Source organism: Dicentrarchus labrax, unplaced genomic scaffold, assembly GCF_905237075.1.
Source record: "Dicentrarchus labrax unplaced genomic scaffold, dlabrax2021, whole genome shotgun sequence".
In the NCBI taxonomy this organism is placed as follows: Eukaryota; Metazoa; Chordata; class Actinopteri; family Moronidae; genus Dicentrarchus; species Dicentrarchus labrax.
The window spans coordinates 7349863-7365008 of record NW_026136705.1 but is presented as its reverse complement, the minus strand read 5'-3'; the positions used below and the strand labels follow the sequence as shown (position 1 = coordinate 7365008).

Below are 15146 nucleotides of genomic sequence, written 5' to 3'. Positions count from 1 at the left end.
CTTGTCAGAATGTTCTGCTTTAATTTCAAACGCAGTCAGTCGGCCTGCTTTGAGTGGACTCCCAGAGTGTACGGAGATTGCACTGCGCTGATTTGGTCTGCATTTTATCTGCCTGTAAACAAAAACAAATGCGGTTCCATACCAGGTGCCGTGGATACTTTGAGGCTTTGGCCATTATTCTGTGTCGCATTAATTCCTGTATTACAGATAAAATAGATGGCACCTCATTACAACTAAAACCAGGGTCATTTGGCTGTGTTCTAGTCTTTTCTAATACGATCTGACTGGCCTTCCTTACAACAATATATTTTACATATATTTATTTATCTGAAAATAATGAATTCTACTACAATATTGATTAGAATTAAATAAATGAGTTGACTGAGGACATATTTTTATGTCAAATAATATATTGTAAATAAATCTTGTATCCTACAAAGGCCTATAGTCAGGGTTGGGAGGGTTACTTTAAAAAGTCCAGTGTGTAACATTTAGGAGGATCTATTGGCTGAAATGAAATTTAATATTCATAGGTATGTTTTTTGATTAGTGTATAATCACCTGAATATAGGAATCTTTATCTTTATTTATCTTTATCTTTATCTTTGTTACCTTAGAATGACCTGTTTTTATCTACAAAAGTAGTGGGTCGCCATCCATTGGGTCCACTATGTTGAACCACCATGTTTCTAGAGAAGCCAAACATTGGCTGTAGATAGGGGCGTTTGTGTTTTTTACCGTAAAGAAGAGCTTTGATTCTCTGTCTGAACCTGATGGGACCCAAAATCATCCTGCTATGTACATACATATGATATGTTGCCTTGTTGAGCCAGGCTGGTGTGTAAAGCAGAGCCAGCTGAACGTTGCATAGCCTAGTACAGTGCACTGTGCAAACTATACTATGGCTTTTGGGGAGCTCACTGTTAATTACATAATCAAAGATGAAGATGACAACAATAGAAACGTATAGCAAAAATAGCATATTTTAGAGACCCCCCAAAACTTCACAAATCATATCTTATTAAGCGGATCCAAGCTCCGCCTGGCTCCCCTGCAGTTTGCACCCTGGTACAGTGTTAGGCAAATAGTAGCCTGTGGGTCAAATCCGGCCTCATAACATCTAATAGTGGCCTGCAAACCAGAGATACCGTGTCTCTTTACCAGGCTGTTTAACAGGGAATGGTGCAGAAAGACATTTAATAAACTTAATAAACTGTTATTATAATAAAACAGGTACAAGTACAAACAAATAATTAATCATTTTCCACTTCCTAACACAACACACACTGCACGTGAACCAGACCACTCATGATCATAACCAATCAATTATCTCTCTCTCATGGTGCAACACAGAACATACATCTGCATTATCTGTATTAACATAAGCTGCTGTAACGCTATAACCCAAATGTAAAAAGTCAAGTTTTATACCTTGAATTTATTCTTAAATGACATCAAATAAATAAGCAAACAAAACATATCACACACATAGCGTTATCATAAAAGCACAGGTGTTATTGATAAAATGAACGATGACTAATCGAGTGTTTTCCGGTGAGCCAGAAAGAACAATACCAGGACCCTGAAACTGAAGCAGCTAAGTGGAATTCAGCCATCATTATTTTTATTGTTTACACCTGTTCTTTTCATACTGTGACATGCCAAAATGTCTGCTGTGAAAAAGGTCTCTTTTTGTTTTTATTACACTTCTATGACATATTTTGGTGGGTTTTTTTTAATAGGTGATATACTAATATACACTTCACTGTTACTGCTTTCTTTCACAAATAACTCAAAGTGGGCTTGATCTTGATTTGCTTATGGCTTATTTATTACATATTTTCATAGTATATTGATGTGGCTTATTTCTTGTGCAGCAGCTGTCTGCTCCGCCCTTCTATGGGAAAAGGAGGCCTGCTGACTGTTGTTGTGCCAGCCCACCTAGACATCATTGACTTTGATATTCAGCCTAAAACTGAAACTTTTTTTAAAAAATCAAAAAAGAAAACATGTCTTCTTATATTCACCAATAACACAATTTTTAAATCACTGTCCTCAAGTGATTTAGATTTCTTCAACAAATCTATATTTTTAAATCAATTCACTTTTGTTTGTGCTGATCTTATATATGTCAATAGAAAAGCTAAAATATTAAGACACAGGTCAGTTGGAGCCTATGCAACATCTGAGCATGCTCCGCGGACCGCTGTGGCCACCCATGTTCAACTATTGTGCACATTTTCTTTGATCAGCGTAGCCATTGCCTTTCTAAGCCTGACCAATATTCAATCATGTCTTCAACACTGTCAAAATGGAACCCCCCCATAGGGCCAAGCTGCGGCCCGCAATGGGGCGTCATGTCCGAGCAGCGGAGGGCTATTGGCGAGCGACCTGACCTCTAATCTGGGCCTTCATCGTCCCCCCGAGAGGCAGAGCTTTAGGGTAATTCCTCCCTGAGAGAGAGGTAAAAGGCCAAGGCAACACCAGGATCTTACTTGGAGGATTTTGCCCCCCTAGTGTGTGCTGCAATGATAGCATCCCAGGCTGTATACAAAAGTGCATAATAGAGCACGACCAGGCAGTGCTGAGAAAAAACTCCTCTTGGCCCCAAAACTGCATAGTTTGTTGCTCGGGTGACAGGGCCCTGGTTTATTTCCACGTTCTATCACCAACTCTCTCACAGCTTAGTGGATCACCCGGCCAGTGAACTCTGATGTCTTCAGGTTTTGCCAAACATCTACTTGTTGGCTAATAAACCCTTATTTAATCCGAGCCTATGTAAGGATTTAAAATGAACTCATTTTCGGTTTTACCCCATGGAGCACTCATCAAGTTTTATTTACCAAACTTTGTGAAAGGACGGCAAACATTGCCATCTGCTTGATTTAACATGAACGGAATCACATTCTTTCGGGATAAGTGCACCAACTTTGCACCAATCCTTAATGGATTTTTGGTGTTGTGAGAGCTGGGCGGGGCGGTGACGGTATCCATATCACAAACAGAGGGGGCGAGATGGCTGAGGATGTGAACGGCAAGCCAGAAGTTCTGCTTGAGTGCATCTGAATGCAAGATCTACCAGAGAGGAGCACACCCCGTCCCCTCCGCAGTTTCAAAACCAAGCACCCCGAGCTTTCTGCTCACACCTCTTTGCCCTTGCATAGCTCCCCTCTTTCTCTATCTCGCCCGCCCCCATCTCTTTATATGTCCAGCTGGCTGCGCCACAAAGACTCCGTCTCCCAGTTCCAAATGATCCTCAAACCCCCACATGCTTTGTTCTGCTCATTTTCCCACTCCCCAGAGACGGAGTTTAGACACAAAAATGAAAATGAGGAAAGGATGGAGTGAGAGAGTAAGATGGGGGAGAGAGAAAGATTAAAAAGGTGAGGTGGAGTGGGAGAGCGTGTGAGAACGGGAGAGTAAGCCAAGGAATACTGTCAGATCTTCTAGGCCCACGCTTCAGGGATTGCAGAGGCCTTGAGTCTGCAGACTTCAAGAGAGCGAGGAACTGGTGTAAACATCTTTGCATCGTGACCTTGAAATATAAACTGCATCTGAATGTTCTCAAAAAGGCAATTTCTCTGATAACCCAAAGTTTCTGTTGAACTTCGGTTTCAGTGCTCGTTTCTCAGCGCCACTTTCCGGCGGGGGCTAGGATCATGTTTTGCGGTAATCATGCGGTCAATTACAGGCAACAAGTCCCTTCAGGTTGAAAGGTTTAAGATCCTCTATCCCACCCTGCCGAAATCCCCCAGCTCCCCAGCTTGTGTGAAATCATGCGGTGGATTGTTGTGCAGAAAAAGGACCACAGTATGGAGATGTGGGCCGGAACTAATAGGATTGGTTTTGATTCATTAGATTCTCTTTCATCATCCTGGTTGGAATTCCACTCCACGTCTCCTCGGGCTTCACACTTTTAAAATGGAGGTGGGAGGGGGGCAAGTGTTTATAATTGAGCCTCTAGACTGCAAAAGCTCATTACTCTCTATGGAATCATCTGCTTATTTATACCCCATGGAATCAGCATCATAACCATGTGAATGCAGCACTGTGTTTGTCAAAGTACTGGCAAACACAGTGCAGGATGTGATTCAACGGTTGGCAAAATGTGTAACGAAAATGTAGAATAGAAAAACACAATGATACACGCAGCTTCTAAATAAGTTTTCACAGAGAAATCTACAACTGTTGGTTAGATACAGTGCGGAAGATCTGTTCTGTAGAGGCTTCCTTCTTCATAGCTATGAAGCAGCTAGCAGCTTGTTTCCTTAGGAATTTAAAGGAATAATTAGACATTTCTGGAGATATGCTTATTTGCTCTCTTGCTGAGAGTTTGACAAGAAGATTGACACCAGTCCCCGGTGTCTGTACGATAAATCTGAAGCTATAGCCCTACACAGAGATTATGAATGGTCAGAGTATCTCTGTACTGTCAGAGAAAGAAAGCAGATCCTCACTGAGTCCAGGCTCTGTGACCACAAACTGCAAATTAAAAAAGGAATTGCATGGCAACCTAAAGAAATCTGAATATGTGGTCACTGCTCAACAGGTGAGGTCGAGACAGAGATGCACGTCGTCCTGTAAAACTTTGGATAATATAAGTATGTTTTAACAGTCTTCATGTATTTTGTATTTTGTAACAAGTCTACTTTTCATTTTCCAATTTTAAGTTATTTTTTTTAAACTAATCTGTGTATACATACATGTATATATTTTACACTTGCTTTGGCAATGAAAGTGTGTTTCCCATGCCAATAAAGCCCCTTTGAATTCAGTTGACTAGAGGCAAAGGGAAACAGCTAGGATGGCTGTGTCCAATGGTAACCAAATCCACCTAGCAGCACCTCTGGAGCTCACAGAACCACCTGTAAACCAACAAATTGTTTTTTGCTGTTATTTATAGGGATACACCATTATGAGACCGGAATCGGTTCCAATTCTTTGCTCATGTACTCATTGTAATCATCACCACTTTATAATGATCAACAACCTTATGGCAGTGTTTCATTATACAATCTCTCATTAGTTGAGCAGGTACACAAAATAAATATATTAAGTAGAGAGCTCTGGAGGTACTGGTAGGTGCATTCTATAATGTTTGGAGGGTAGCTTCATACTTACCTTACAGTGGTGTGAAAGCTAGTACTAGTCCGTGTAGTAAAACTCAGGGACATTGATGGCAGCACACAGAGGTTTAACTGTTAGCGAGAGAGCAGTGAAAAAGGTGGATATACTTTTACCTGTAAAATGAATCCACATGATCATAAAACTGCAAATCAATTCATCAAGATAAAGGGGCCAATGAAAATGCTACAGTATGAATAATGTGTACTAATCATATGAACCATCTGCAAAGCACATTAAAATGTACATTTAAGTAAGGCCATCACAAAACACAATGAAACATATTCATCCTCCCTGAATGATACTGTCCATATGACATTTATTGACTTTCTGATTTTTATATTAATGTATAAATGTCATGAATATGACATACTTTTTTGGCAAATTCAGTTCACCGTGATGCTACACTGACTGGTAATAGGGAGAATGGTGTCTCTGTCATTCCCATTCTGTAACTTGGGTTGAGTGGGTACGCGAGAAGTTTAACCCATTACATCACTGAGTCACACACCATTAACTATGTCACTGATTTTGGAGAAAATTTTTTCCCGTTTTCCCTCTGATCTCAACTCTTATTTACAGTTTCCGGATGGACAGACAGCTTTACGTGTCGCTAAAGTAACCACTGTACCACAGTAGCTGTAGCTGCTGTAGAAACTGTAGAGATTTACAGGCCCGTGACAGGGGGGACCCAGTAGGGAGAGTCTATTAATTCTAGAAAACTTAGGCATGTACTAACGGTGTCCATCAGTCAGTCCAGTTGAAGAGCCACAAATGCAGGCCCCAGGCTTCAGACAGCTATAAATGGAACATCACATGCATTCAGAATTTGAATGATCACTGAGTTAAAAAATCTCACCTTGTCACCTCAGTACTTCAGAAATCTATATATTAGTAAAAACAAGTATAAATAAAAATAAGACAAATCAGTGTGGCAATGTAAATATTGGAGGGAGTGTTTCAGTGCTGGTTGAATAGGAATTACTGTAATGCTTCACACATATGAAATAAGAAACTATTTATTCTTCTTGTGTATTAAATGATACAAAATATAAATAAACAACTGGGGTACTGTTGGATGTCTCATTTCCGTTGGTTGTAAACAGTCAATAACCTGCAAACAGTTGGCCATGAAGCAAACACTGGCTCTCCTGCTGTTTCCGTTTGGGATGCATTCTGTAGCCCACATGAAGGGGGAGGTGGGGGGGGGGGGCTCTTGTCAAGCCCTGCTTGTCTTAAGTTGTGTACATCAGCGATGTGATCCCGGTGCCAGCTCTGACCCTGGCAGCTCTAGTGTGTTCTTAAGTTCTTGGCATAGACTGGCTCCAGGAAATGAAAGGGGAGCAGCATGAAGAACACCACCAGAAAGACTGCACTCGCCACCGCCAGCAGCACGTAGCGGCCGATGAACAAAGTGTCCACTATCTGTAGGGAGAAGATAGAAGAAGAGTTCTTAATAATTACAACTTTTTTTAAAACTTAGTAGATAGTATCTGATGGATGGGAAAAGCAAGGCTGGTCACATATTCAGTAGTTCCTCTACTAGCCACCAGATGTCAGGAGAGGGCTTCCACAAAGGCTTTCTGTAGCAGCAGTGATACTGTGAGTTATGTGAAGCCCTGAATGGGCACTCTGCTGACGACAGACAGACAGACTCATGCACACATACAGACACACACACACGTACAGGAAAGAAGAACTTGTTGCCTTGAAAATTTGAATTTAAATGATCACAAAATAGTTCTACATTCCTGACAACTGGCACTGCAGAATGGTCAGCAGAAGGTGAATTGGTATGAGAGTGCAAACTGGGAGCTTCAGTGGAAACTCATTCAGTATTTCTAATACAAGGTCTTAGATAGCAAGCAGTCGCCTGGCCCACTCATGCTGCTGTAAACTGATGCCTACATGCAGCACCAGTGCTAAGACATATTTGGTTGCTAGACAACTTTTTTTTCTAAGGTTACATTTTAAGTGGCTGTCAACTGTGGGCTTTGAGAGAGGATGCAGTTAGATTTAATTTGAGATTATGCTGAATGATAAATTGCCTAACTGTGCCCGCATTTGGCAGTTCTCTTTTTCAAGATATTTTTGGGGCTTTTTTATGCTTTTATTTGATAGGACAGGGAAAGATAGACGGGGAAGAAGATGAAGATAAAGAGAAGGGGGACAACACGCAGCAAAGGGCCGCAGGCTGGAACCGAACCTGTACCACTGCAGCAAGGACTCAACCTACATGGGGCACACACTCTACATGGCGAGCTACCGTACACCCCCTGCTGTTTTTACTGTTTCAACTGTTGTGAAAGTCACAGAGACATTAAAGGATCTAGCTGTGTAGTAGCTGATTGCAACGCCCTCTCCTCACCATCCCGTTCTAAGCGTGTAGGAGAAACTACGGTGGCTGCAAGAATGACCCAAAATGTGAAAGGCCCTATCTAGATCTAGTGTTTGGTTTGTCCATTTTGGACTACTGTAGAAAAATGGCAATTTAGCATGGCGGACTCCGTAGATAAAAACAGCTTATTCTAAAAGGTAACAAAAACATAACGATTGCTATATTCAGGTAATTATACACTAATGAAAACATACCTATGAATATTATATTCCATTTCTGACAATAGAGTCTCCTAAATGTTACACACTGGACATTAAATACTGTCTCTTAGTCCCCAAAATTGTAATTATATAACCTTAGAGAATGTAATTAAAATGTGCAAAAGCCTAATAAACAAGTCATTCTCTATTAATGTCTCCACGTCCGCTTGTCCTGTGAACAAGCATAAACGCCCCCTGTTGCTGACTGTCTGGAATAGTGTTGTGTGGCTCAGTCCAATCCAGTCTTTGTTTTTTGTTTAAAAACGGACAGCTAGTGAGGTGGGGAGTTATTTGCTTAATTTGACATAAAGCGTATTGGATTAGAACAGCTGACTGCACTTTTAATGTTAAGAAGTAATGTGTAGTTACAGCCTCTTGTTATCTGACTCACAGAAAACGATTCCAGCCAATTCCTGGAAAGAAAGAAAAACAAACACCGTTGTTGGATCATTACTCAGTATCAGCCAATAACCTGAGTTTATCAGATGAGGACAGAGGAGTGGAAGCAGTGCCCCTGTCTCTGCCAATAACCAGGTGCACTGTGAGTGTGCAGCAGAGTATTGATGGAGGTGCTTCGAGGATTTGATATGCAGCTCTATGACTGGTGACCACTTGATGAACAGATTTGACCTTCAAATCTCCTATCACTGTATCTCCTAATGAAAGCATGCCACGATTACAAACCACAACCTGTAACATGTGTTTAATGCATCCATAAGAGAGACACAGGCTCAGACATACAGCCAAGTAAAGGTTATTGATTTATATAGCAATGAGACCTGTACGTTCAGGGAATAACTTGTGCAGCAGGGTATCTGAACACACAGCATGTTTGTTGTTTCTCTCCCAACTACTGGAAACTAAATGCTAGTTATTTTCTGATGCTGCTGTTCTTTATCTAGATGGATAATCAGCGGGGACACAAACCACACAACGCTGCAGCTCGCCTGAGTAATGTGGCGATTAACAGATCTAAAGCAAACGAGGCGCGGGAAGAATAGATCCTCCAGATTGGTGTTTGTGTTGTTTTAAGTTGGGAGAAGTTTTTGGAGTTCATAAAGTTGATCGATTTAGTCAACACTTCGCTGCTGATAGCTCTGGGTCTGTGTTAATATTTAGATCATGAACCATGAATACGCGAAAGCAAACTGAGAAAACGCCCTTAAGCTAGATAATACCAGAGGAGCATCAGCCCTACTGCTGACTAAGGAGACTTCACAGGGACTGGTGTGGAGTCAGAGTAGGTGTGTGCGTGTGTGCGTGTGTGTGTGTGTGTGTGTGTGTGTGTGTGTGTGTGTGTGTGGGAATCTGCTGGTGTCTAGGAGAGGTGGGGATGATGTATGGCATCTCTTATGGTTGCATTTAACACATCTCACTTTTTAATTTGCCAATTACACAGCAAGCAGGACCCCAAAGTGTGGGCCATGTTTTATTAATGTGCCATTGAGCGCACGGGTGGGAGCAGGCAGGCAGGCAGGCAGGCAGGCGGGTGGGGGGGGCTAGTATTAACCACCCCCACCCACTTGTCTGGGACTGGCCTAATTGGCACTATGATATTTTACTTTTGTTTAACAGCAAGAGGTTAGACATTTTCTTCCACAGTCTGCAGGCATACACACAGCAGCAAACACACTCACACATTATCTCTGTGCTTGGGAGATTTTTAGGATTTCAGCTTTTTTCGCTGAGAATGATTCTATATACCCAACATGAACACAGAAAGTCATTGTCTGTTCCCAGTGAAACAGCTCACCTTCACAATCAGTTTGCTTACATAGCGTTTATGCTCATATAGGGGAGGATTTCAATTCAAGACCCTTTTAAGATTATTATGAATGCCATTAAATATTTTACGTCCATGTTGGCATAAAAAGTACAAGGATATGAAGACAAATTGGTTCCATGCAACTTTATACATTTAGTAAGTAAGTAACATTAACTTAATTAATCAAATCAACCTGTCAAAATCATGAGATCTAAAATTCTGATTATGGGATTTTAGACTTTTTAAGGTTTTTAACTAGTCCTGCATGAAAACTGTTTATCGATTTATTTCAAATATGACAGATGAGTCACCAAGGAACCTTCGCATTCTCTAAGCTAAACTCTGGTAGGAGCTGCAGGATGTCTCTGGCTAGTCGGTTATCCCACAGTGACTCCATTTTTAGAATCCCAATTTGAATCTTTTGACTTCAGTTGTGTGTATAGTATTATATTACTCGGAGTGTGTGTGTTTTGATGTTTTAATGAAATGCTGGATGGGCCAAAGACAATTTTCAACGTTGGTGAATAATAAAAATTGTATTCTCTTCTAAAAATTACCCTTTAAAATAAGATGAATACATTCAATTCCTGGAGGAAAAAAAGACATTGTGAGAAGACTTCTTATAATTGTTACTTCTTCAAATGAAATATTGTATTATATACCCTCCCAAACTAAAGAAATAACAGGCCACTTGATGATTAATAAATGTTGAGAGCTGCACACAAAGCAAACCAAAGGCTGATGGCGACTTCTTGCTCGCATTATAAGGTGTCACTATTACAAGTGATTGTATAGGCGACCTCTTCTAAACACTGGAATCCATTTCTGAAGTAGGCATGGGTTGATTTTACCCACAGGCCTTGTACAGAAATCCAGAAAGTCACATTTTAGCCGCCTCCCTCTGTTGCTGGTCTGGTATCTGACTTTGCACAAAGGCTATAAAATGTGAGCTGGCCAGGATGGGGCTCAGCTCTGCTATTTCTACTGGGGTGGCAGCTTGCTTGGCAGATCTGGCCGGCTTATTGGCACGACCCGGAGGCAACATGGGGGAGTGTTTGTTCTGTGTTGCTGTTGGACTAAGATAAAGCAGAGCAGGCCTTTACGACAAGCACACACGCGGGAGTGCACACACAGCGTCGCACGCTATTTCCAGGTATACAGTGCTGTGGATACTGGCTTATATCTGAGTTAAGGTTTTATGGGAAATGTTGTTTGTATTCACCTTCCTCAAACCTAAACAGAGCCTATGTTCTCACACAGCACAAATAGTACCATACATCTGTGATAAAGACAGACTCTATATGTGATTAGACATCATTTGTGGGAGCACAAAAGAGTGCATGAGAGGACCATTCAGTTAAACTCAGCTGTTTGGGCTCTGAATCCTCATTTTCACTCACTGGTCTCAGCACCCAAAACATTTGGTTCTAATGGAAGCCAAATTGCCTCACAACAACAAAACTGAAAACATCCAAGGCCTGCTTTTATTTCCAACCGATGTACATTATGCTGTCATTATGCATGAGCCACAACAACAGACGACAATTACACAAGTCTCTGTGTATTTTAATGCAATAAATGGCCTGGTATAACACTGATTTGGAAAATTTCCTGCCATGGATTGGGCAGCAATATAGTAATAAATATAATAGGTCATAAATTGCCTCTTTGTGCACAGTACAGGGTTCCCACTCAAGGACAAGGACAGCACTTGCTTGTCATATAAACTGCGTTTTAAGGCAAATTGACTACATTAATTCGGCCACTGCCCATAAGTAACATTTCAAATAAAGTAGAATTTATCTTATTTTACAAAAGATGAATCTTCTAGAAAGTGTTCATTGCATGGGCAATTAACATAACTGTACATGCATTTATCAACGACAACAACAAGAAATTTGTAGGCTGTATACATGTAGATAGGAGTATTTTGCTTGCAGCTCTGGGAAAAATAGACTCAATGCCAAAAAGATGATTGAAAGTCAGCCACATTTTGCATTTGATGAACCCACGTTGAAGTGGCATACTGTTTATCCCACACAACAGTCAGGTTTCAATCTAAATACGCACCCAGGTTTACATAGGCGATCTGACTTGGCTAAAATACAAAATTATTACAGGACAATATAGATTATTTACAGGATATTTGGTTATTTTAATCAATTTCCAGGTGTTTCCATGACTGGAAAACTAGTCTCTAAATTTCCAGGTTTTCCAGGACAGGTGGGAACCCTGAGAGTAGTCAACAAAACACATACAAACAATTCTCTGTGCTACTTATTTTAATTTAGTATAACAGACTCACTCATTCTCTATGAGATATGATTATAAGTTTTCTTATACTGACAATGCAAGCAAATAGCTGATTGAACTGACACAGGGATGTATGTATCGGAGTTTTTAAGTGTGTGTCATGGTGTGTGAGATCAGTGCACAGAGGTTACCTCTATCTCTTTGAAAGGGGGAGTCGTCTCCGGGCTGCGAGGGAAAAACACCAGCGCCAAAGTGATGGTGAGAGCCAGAAGGAAAACAGGGATAACTCCTAGCCTGCAACCCACACACACACACACACACACACACACACACACACACACACACACACACAGAGTTAAGACAGAGAGGCTAACATGAGGACTGCTGATTTACAAAGAGAGGCAGTAAAGGCAGGGTTATCTGAGGATAATGTCATCATAAAGTACCAATCAAAACAATGCTATTCTTTATTGTGGGTTTTATTTTTAAGTTGTTAACTTTCTAATCAAGTAAATAGCGCCATGTTTCACCCCCATTTAAACTTTACTGTAATTGCCCCTTCCACAAGTGCACAGTGTTTGGTGTCACAGTGCAAACAACAGAAAAGTACTGACTTTAGTGTGTATGGTGCAGAGTAATTGCACAAGCACTAATCAGCAGGGACTGGAAGGTGCATGGTTGCAGCAATCAATAAGTAAAGCGGCATGTGGGTTTACTGATCTCTCTGGGAAGACAACTAAATAATTAGGTCGCAAAAAATATGAGAGATTGAGCAGCCTTTCTGTGAAATCCAGGTGATAAGTTCTTTCTCAGAAATCAATCATACCTGCTAAAAACACCAAAAGGGGTTCTATGAATCTGGGTTCATTATATTTCAGCTTCGAGTTTCTTGATATTCCGACATTTTTGCCCTGCCTTAAACACAGCGCTGTGTTCAACACCTCTGCTGGCTTTTTTATTTAAATAACGGGCTGCCTGATACGTCAAACATCTGCCGAATTTACGACAAGAACTTTAAGTTTTGAGTTACTTGTGTTCCAGAGTGTGTGTGATTTACCCGACACACAAATCGGCATTAAAGTGGCGGCAATGCGGCACTGACATATCCGATAAACGCTCTCCTCTCTGGGCTGATGTTCGTCAACCTACGACCGGGACTCTGTTAGGATTCTCTCTGTGTGTGTGTGTGTGTGTGTGTGTGTGTGTGTGTGTGTGTGTGTGTTGTGTGTGTGTGTGTGTGTGTGTGTGTGTGGTCACTCACTTTGCTGATCCAGATGCTCTCAGCAGCATCATCCCAGACACCAGAGCCACAATCCAAACCACCGCAATGACGAAAACGCCCGTACCCACTTCCAACACGGTGCTTGACATTTTTGTTAAGCACCGTTTCAACCGACAGAACCGTTAACCGGTGAAACGGGCTATATCGGATTTTACGACCGACGTTTCAGACATTATTAAGCAGTAATGTGGTTAAACCGGCTCCCCTAGCTTATATAGCATTACCCACATTAGCACCGTTGTGAGGGTAAATTAGCCGTCACTGCTAACGCTAGCTCTGCTATGCTGAGGCCGATAGCTGCATGCTAGTATAAAACGTATGTTATGATGTTCGACACGCACATTTTATTCCGTAAAATGTTTATTTTCTGTCCATTAACCGGTTAATTATCACGCAGTAATGAGTTGAAGGGGTAGATAGTAGCGTTCGGCTCCAGCGCGTCTTCTACTTCCTAGTAACAGCAAAATGGAGTTGGATTGGATACACGGACTCGAGACGGGCCAATCAAATGCGTCGTTACTGAAAAATCGAAAAACGCACGGGTTACAGAACTCAACGTTGCTCGTCTGACTTTTTGTCCAGCAGTCATACGGTACCCGTCCCTGCTTTCACCCTGGTTCTGTGTGCTTTATATAGACTCACAGAACATTCTGCTCTATTCTATCCAGTCCCTGTATGATATGAGGTAGAGCAGCCCACTCCACTACAGCTAACCCACACACACACACACACACTGAGAATGTGGACGGGGACTTTACATCCTGCTTGAAGCAGCAATAATGCATTGGAGCCTTAAAGCTCATCTGATCCAGAAGCAGTTAGACTATAGGCCACATTATCCCCGCAGGCGTTCATTCAGTGTGGCTTTACTGCAGCGGCTCCCTGTGTGCTTCTGACAATGTCTTTAAAAAAGATCTATTATACAGTGGGGGACTGACTGCAATGGCTTTGGTTTGAAAGTTTGACGCCTCCAAGAAAGTTAGACACAGGGAAAGGTCTTCTTCTTCTTCTTCTTCTTCTTCTTTAGATCAATCGGTTCTCTCCTGTGTTTCTCGCTGGGAACATCCAGAGGAATTAGAAGCACATATTTGCAGCAGTGGATCTGGTACCCATCATCCAACGTCTTTTTAAAGGATGTAATTATTAATGCGGACCGACAGGGGGCTGGCCAGATCCGCGCTTCAAAGGCACGTGCGTTTTCAGCGCGTACGTGAGCGCGTGCGTGGCCGTGCGCTCCAGTCCCACTTGAAGCGCTGGAGCCTCTGTGCGCTTACTGGAAGGAGACATGTTGCCTTTAAGTGACACCTCGTAAGATCCAGTCACCCAGCGTTCAGGAATGATACGGACACCTCAGACGGACTGGGTGTGATTTAGTTGGTATTCTCACTGCGTTTGCCTGGAATGAATTCATTCATCTCTATTAGTCTCATCCAGATTAGGATCTCTTTTCCAAAAGAGACCTGAGAACAAGAAACATTCACAGAAACCACACCACTGACGAGGAATCGATAGAAACAGGTGCAAGAATCACAAAAAAAACCAAACAGATAATAAGTCCAATGGGAATGCAACACTCGAGTTTAAGGGCAGATTGTGGTTTAAGAGGTGCATACATGAAACCAGATCTGCCAACATTAGTGTGTGCAGGAGGGATATCTATGGTTGGGTTGTTACTGGACTGTATACTGTAGATTTAAATGAGAACAGAGATGTTAACTCCCTCAGGAATTCCCTCAGGTGATTTGATTTCCTCCGTAATCCCAACAAAATCAGGCAGATTAAAGACACTGTTGCCTGAGTAGTGGTGAGAGCAAGCGATACAAGCATTTTTCTCCGTTACCTATGGAACCTGACTGGTAACATCATATCCAGGGTCTTGTTTCTTGTCTGGTAAACCGGAACAGGTAAGAAAAATACTGAATTAAATGAGCACATGGGTTATATTAGATGACAGATAAAGTGTATGTACCCATACATGGATTGCATACCTCACTTGTTTCTCTGGTTGACTGTAATCCAGTAGTTTAGACCAGAATAAGTCAGGGGCCATTTGCCCACAGGAGAGCATCAGCATACTTGGAAAATTGCTAAATTAATTTTAAATTTAGTTTCTTGCAAATAAGT

General features: G+C 41.6%; 1 protein-coding gene across 1 annotated transcript; it reads right to left on the bottom strand.

Moving 5' to 3' along the window:
• Window positions 1–6125: 6125 nt before the first annotated feature.
• On the bottom strand, window positions 6126–13755 carry tmem218 (transmembrane protein 218). Its single transcript, XM_051401641.1, has 3 exons — window positions 13002–13755; window positions 11932–12034; window positions 6126–6549 (listed from the first exon to the last, which is right to left on the bottom strand). Exons 1-3 carry the CDS (start codon window positions 13109–13111, stop codon window positions 6415–6417), a joined length of 348 nt encoding a protein of 115 aa, XP_051257601.1. The 5' UTR covers window positions 13112–13755; the 3' UTR covers window positions 6126–6414.
• Window positions 13756–15146: the final 1391 nt, after the last annotated feature.

Bases quoted from the DNA above. Each gene is read 5' to 3' on its own strand.
- tmem218 (XM_051401641.1), bottom strand. From the start codon at position 13,111: ATGTCAAGCACCGTGTTGGAAGTGGGTACGGGCGTTTTCGTCATTGCG. The intron at 12,035-13,001 runs GTGAGTGACCAC...TGTGGGTTGCAG, and splicing joins AGAGCATCTGGATCAGCAAA to GCTAGGAGTTATCCCTGTTT. The intron at 6,550-11,931 runs GTAACCTCTGTG...TTCTCCCTACAG, and splicing joins CCCCTTTCAAAGAGATAGAG to ATAGTGGACACTTTGTTCAT.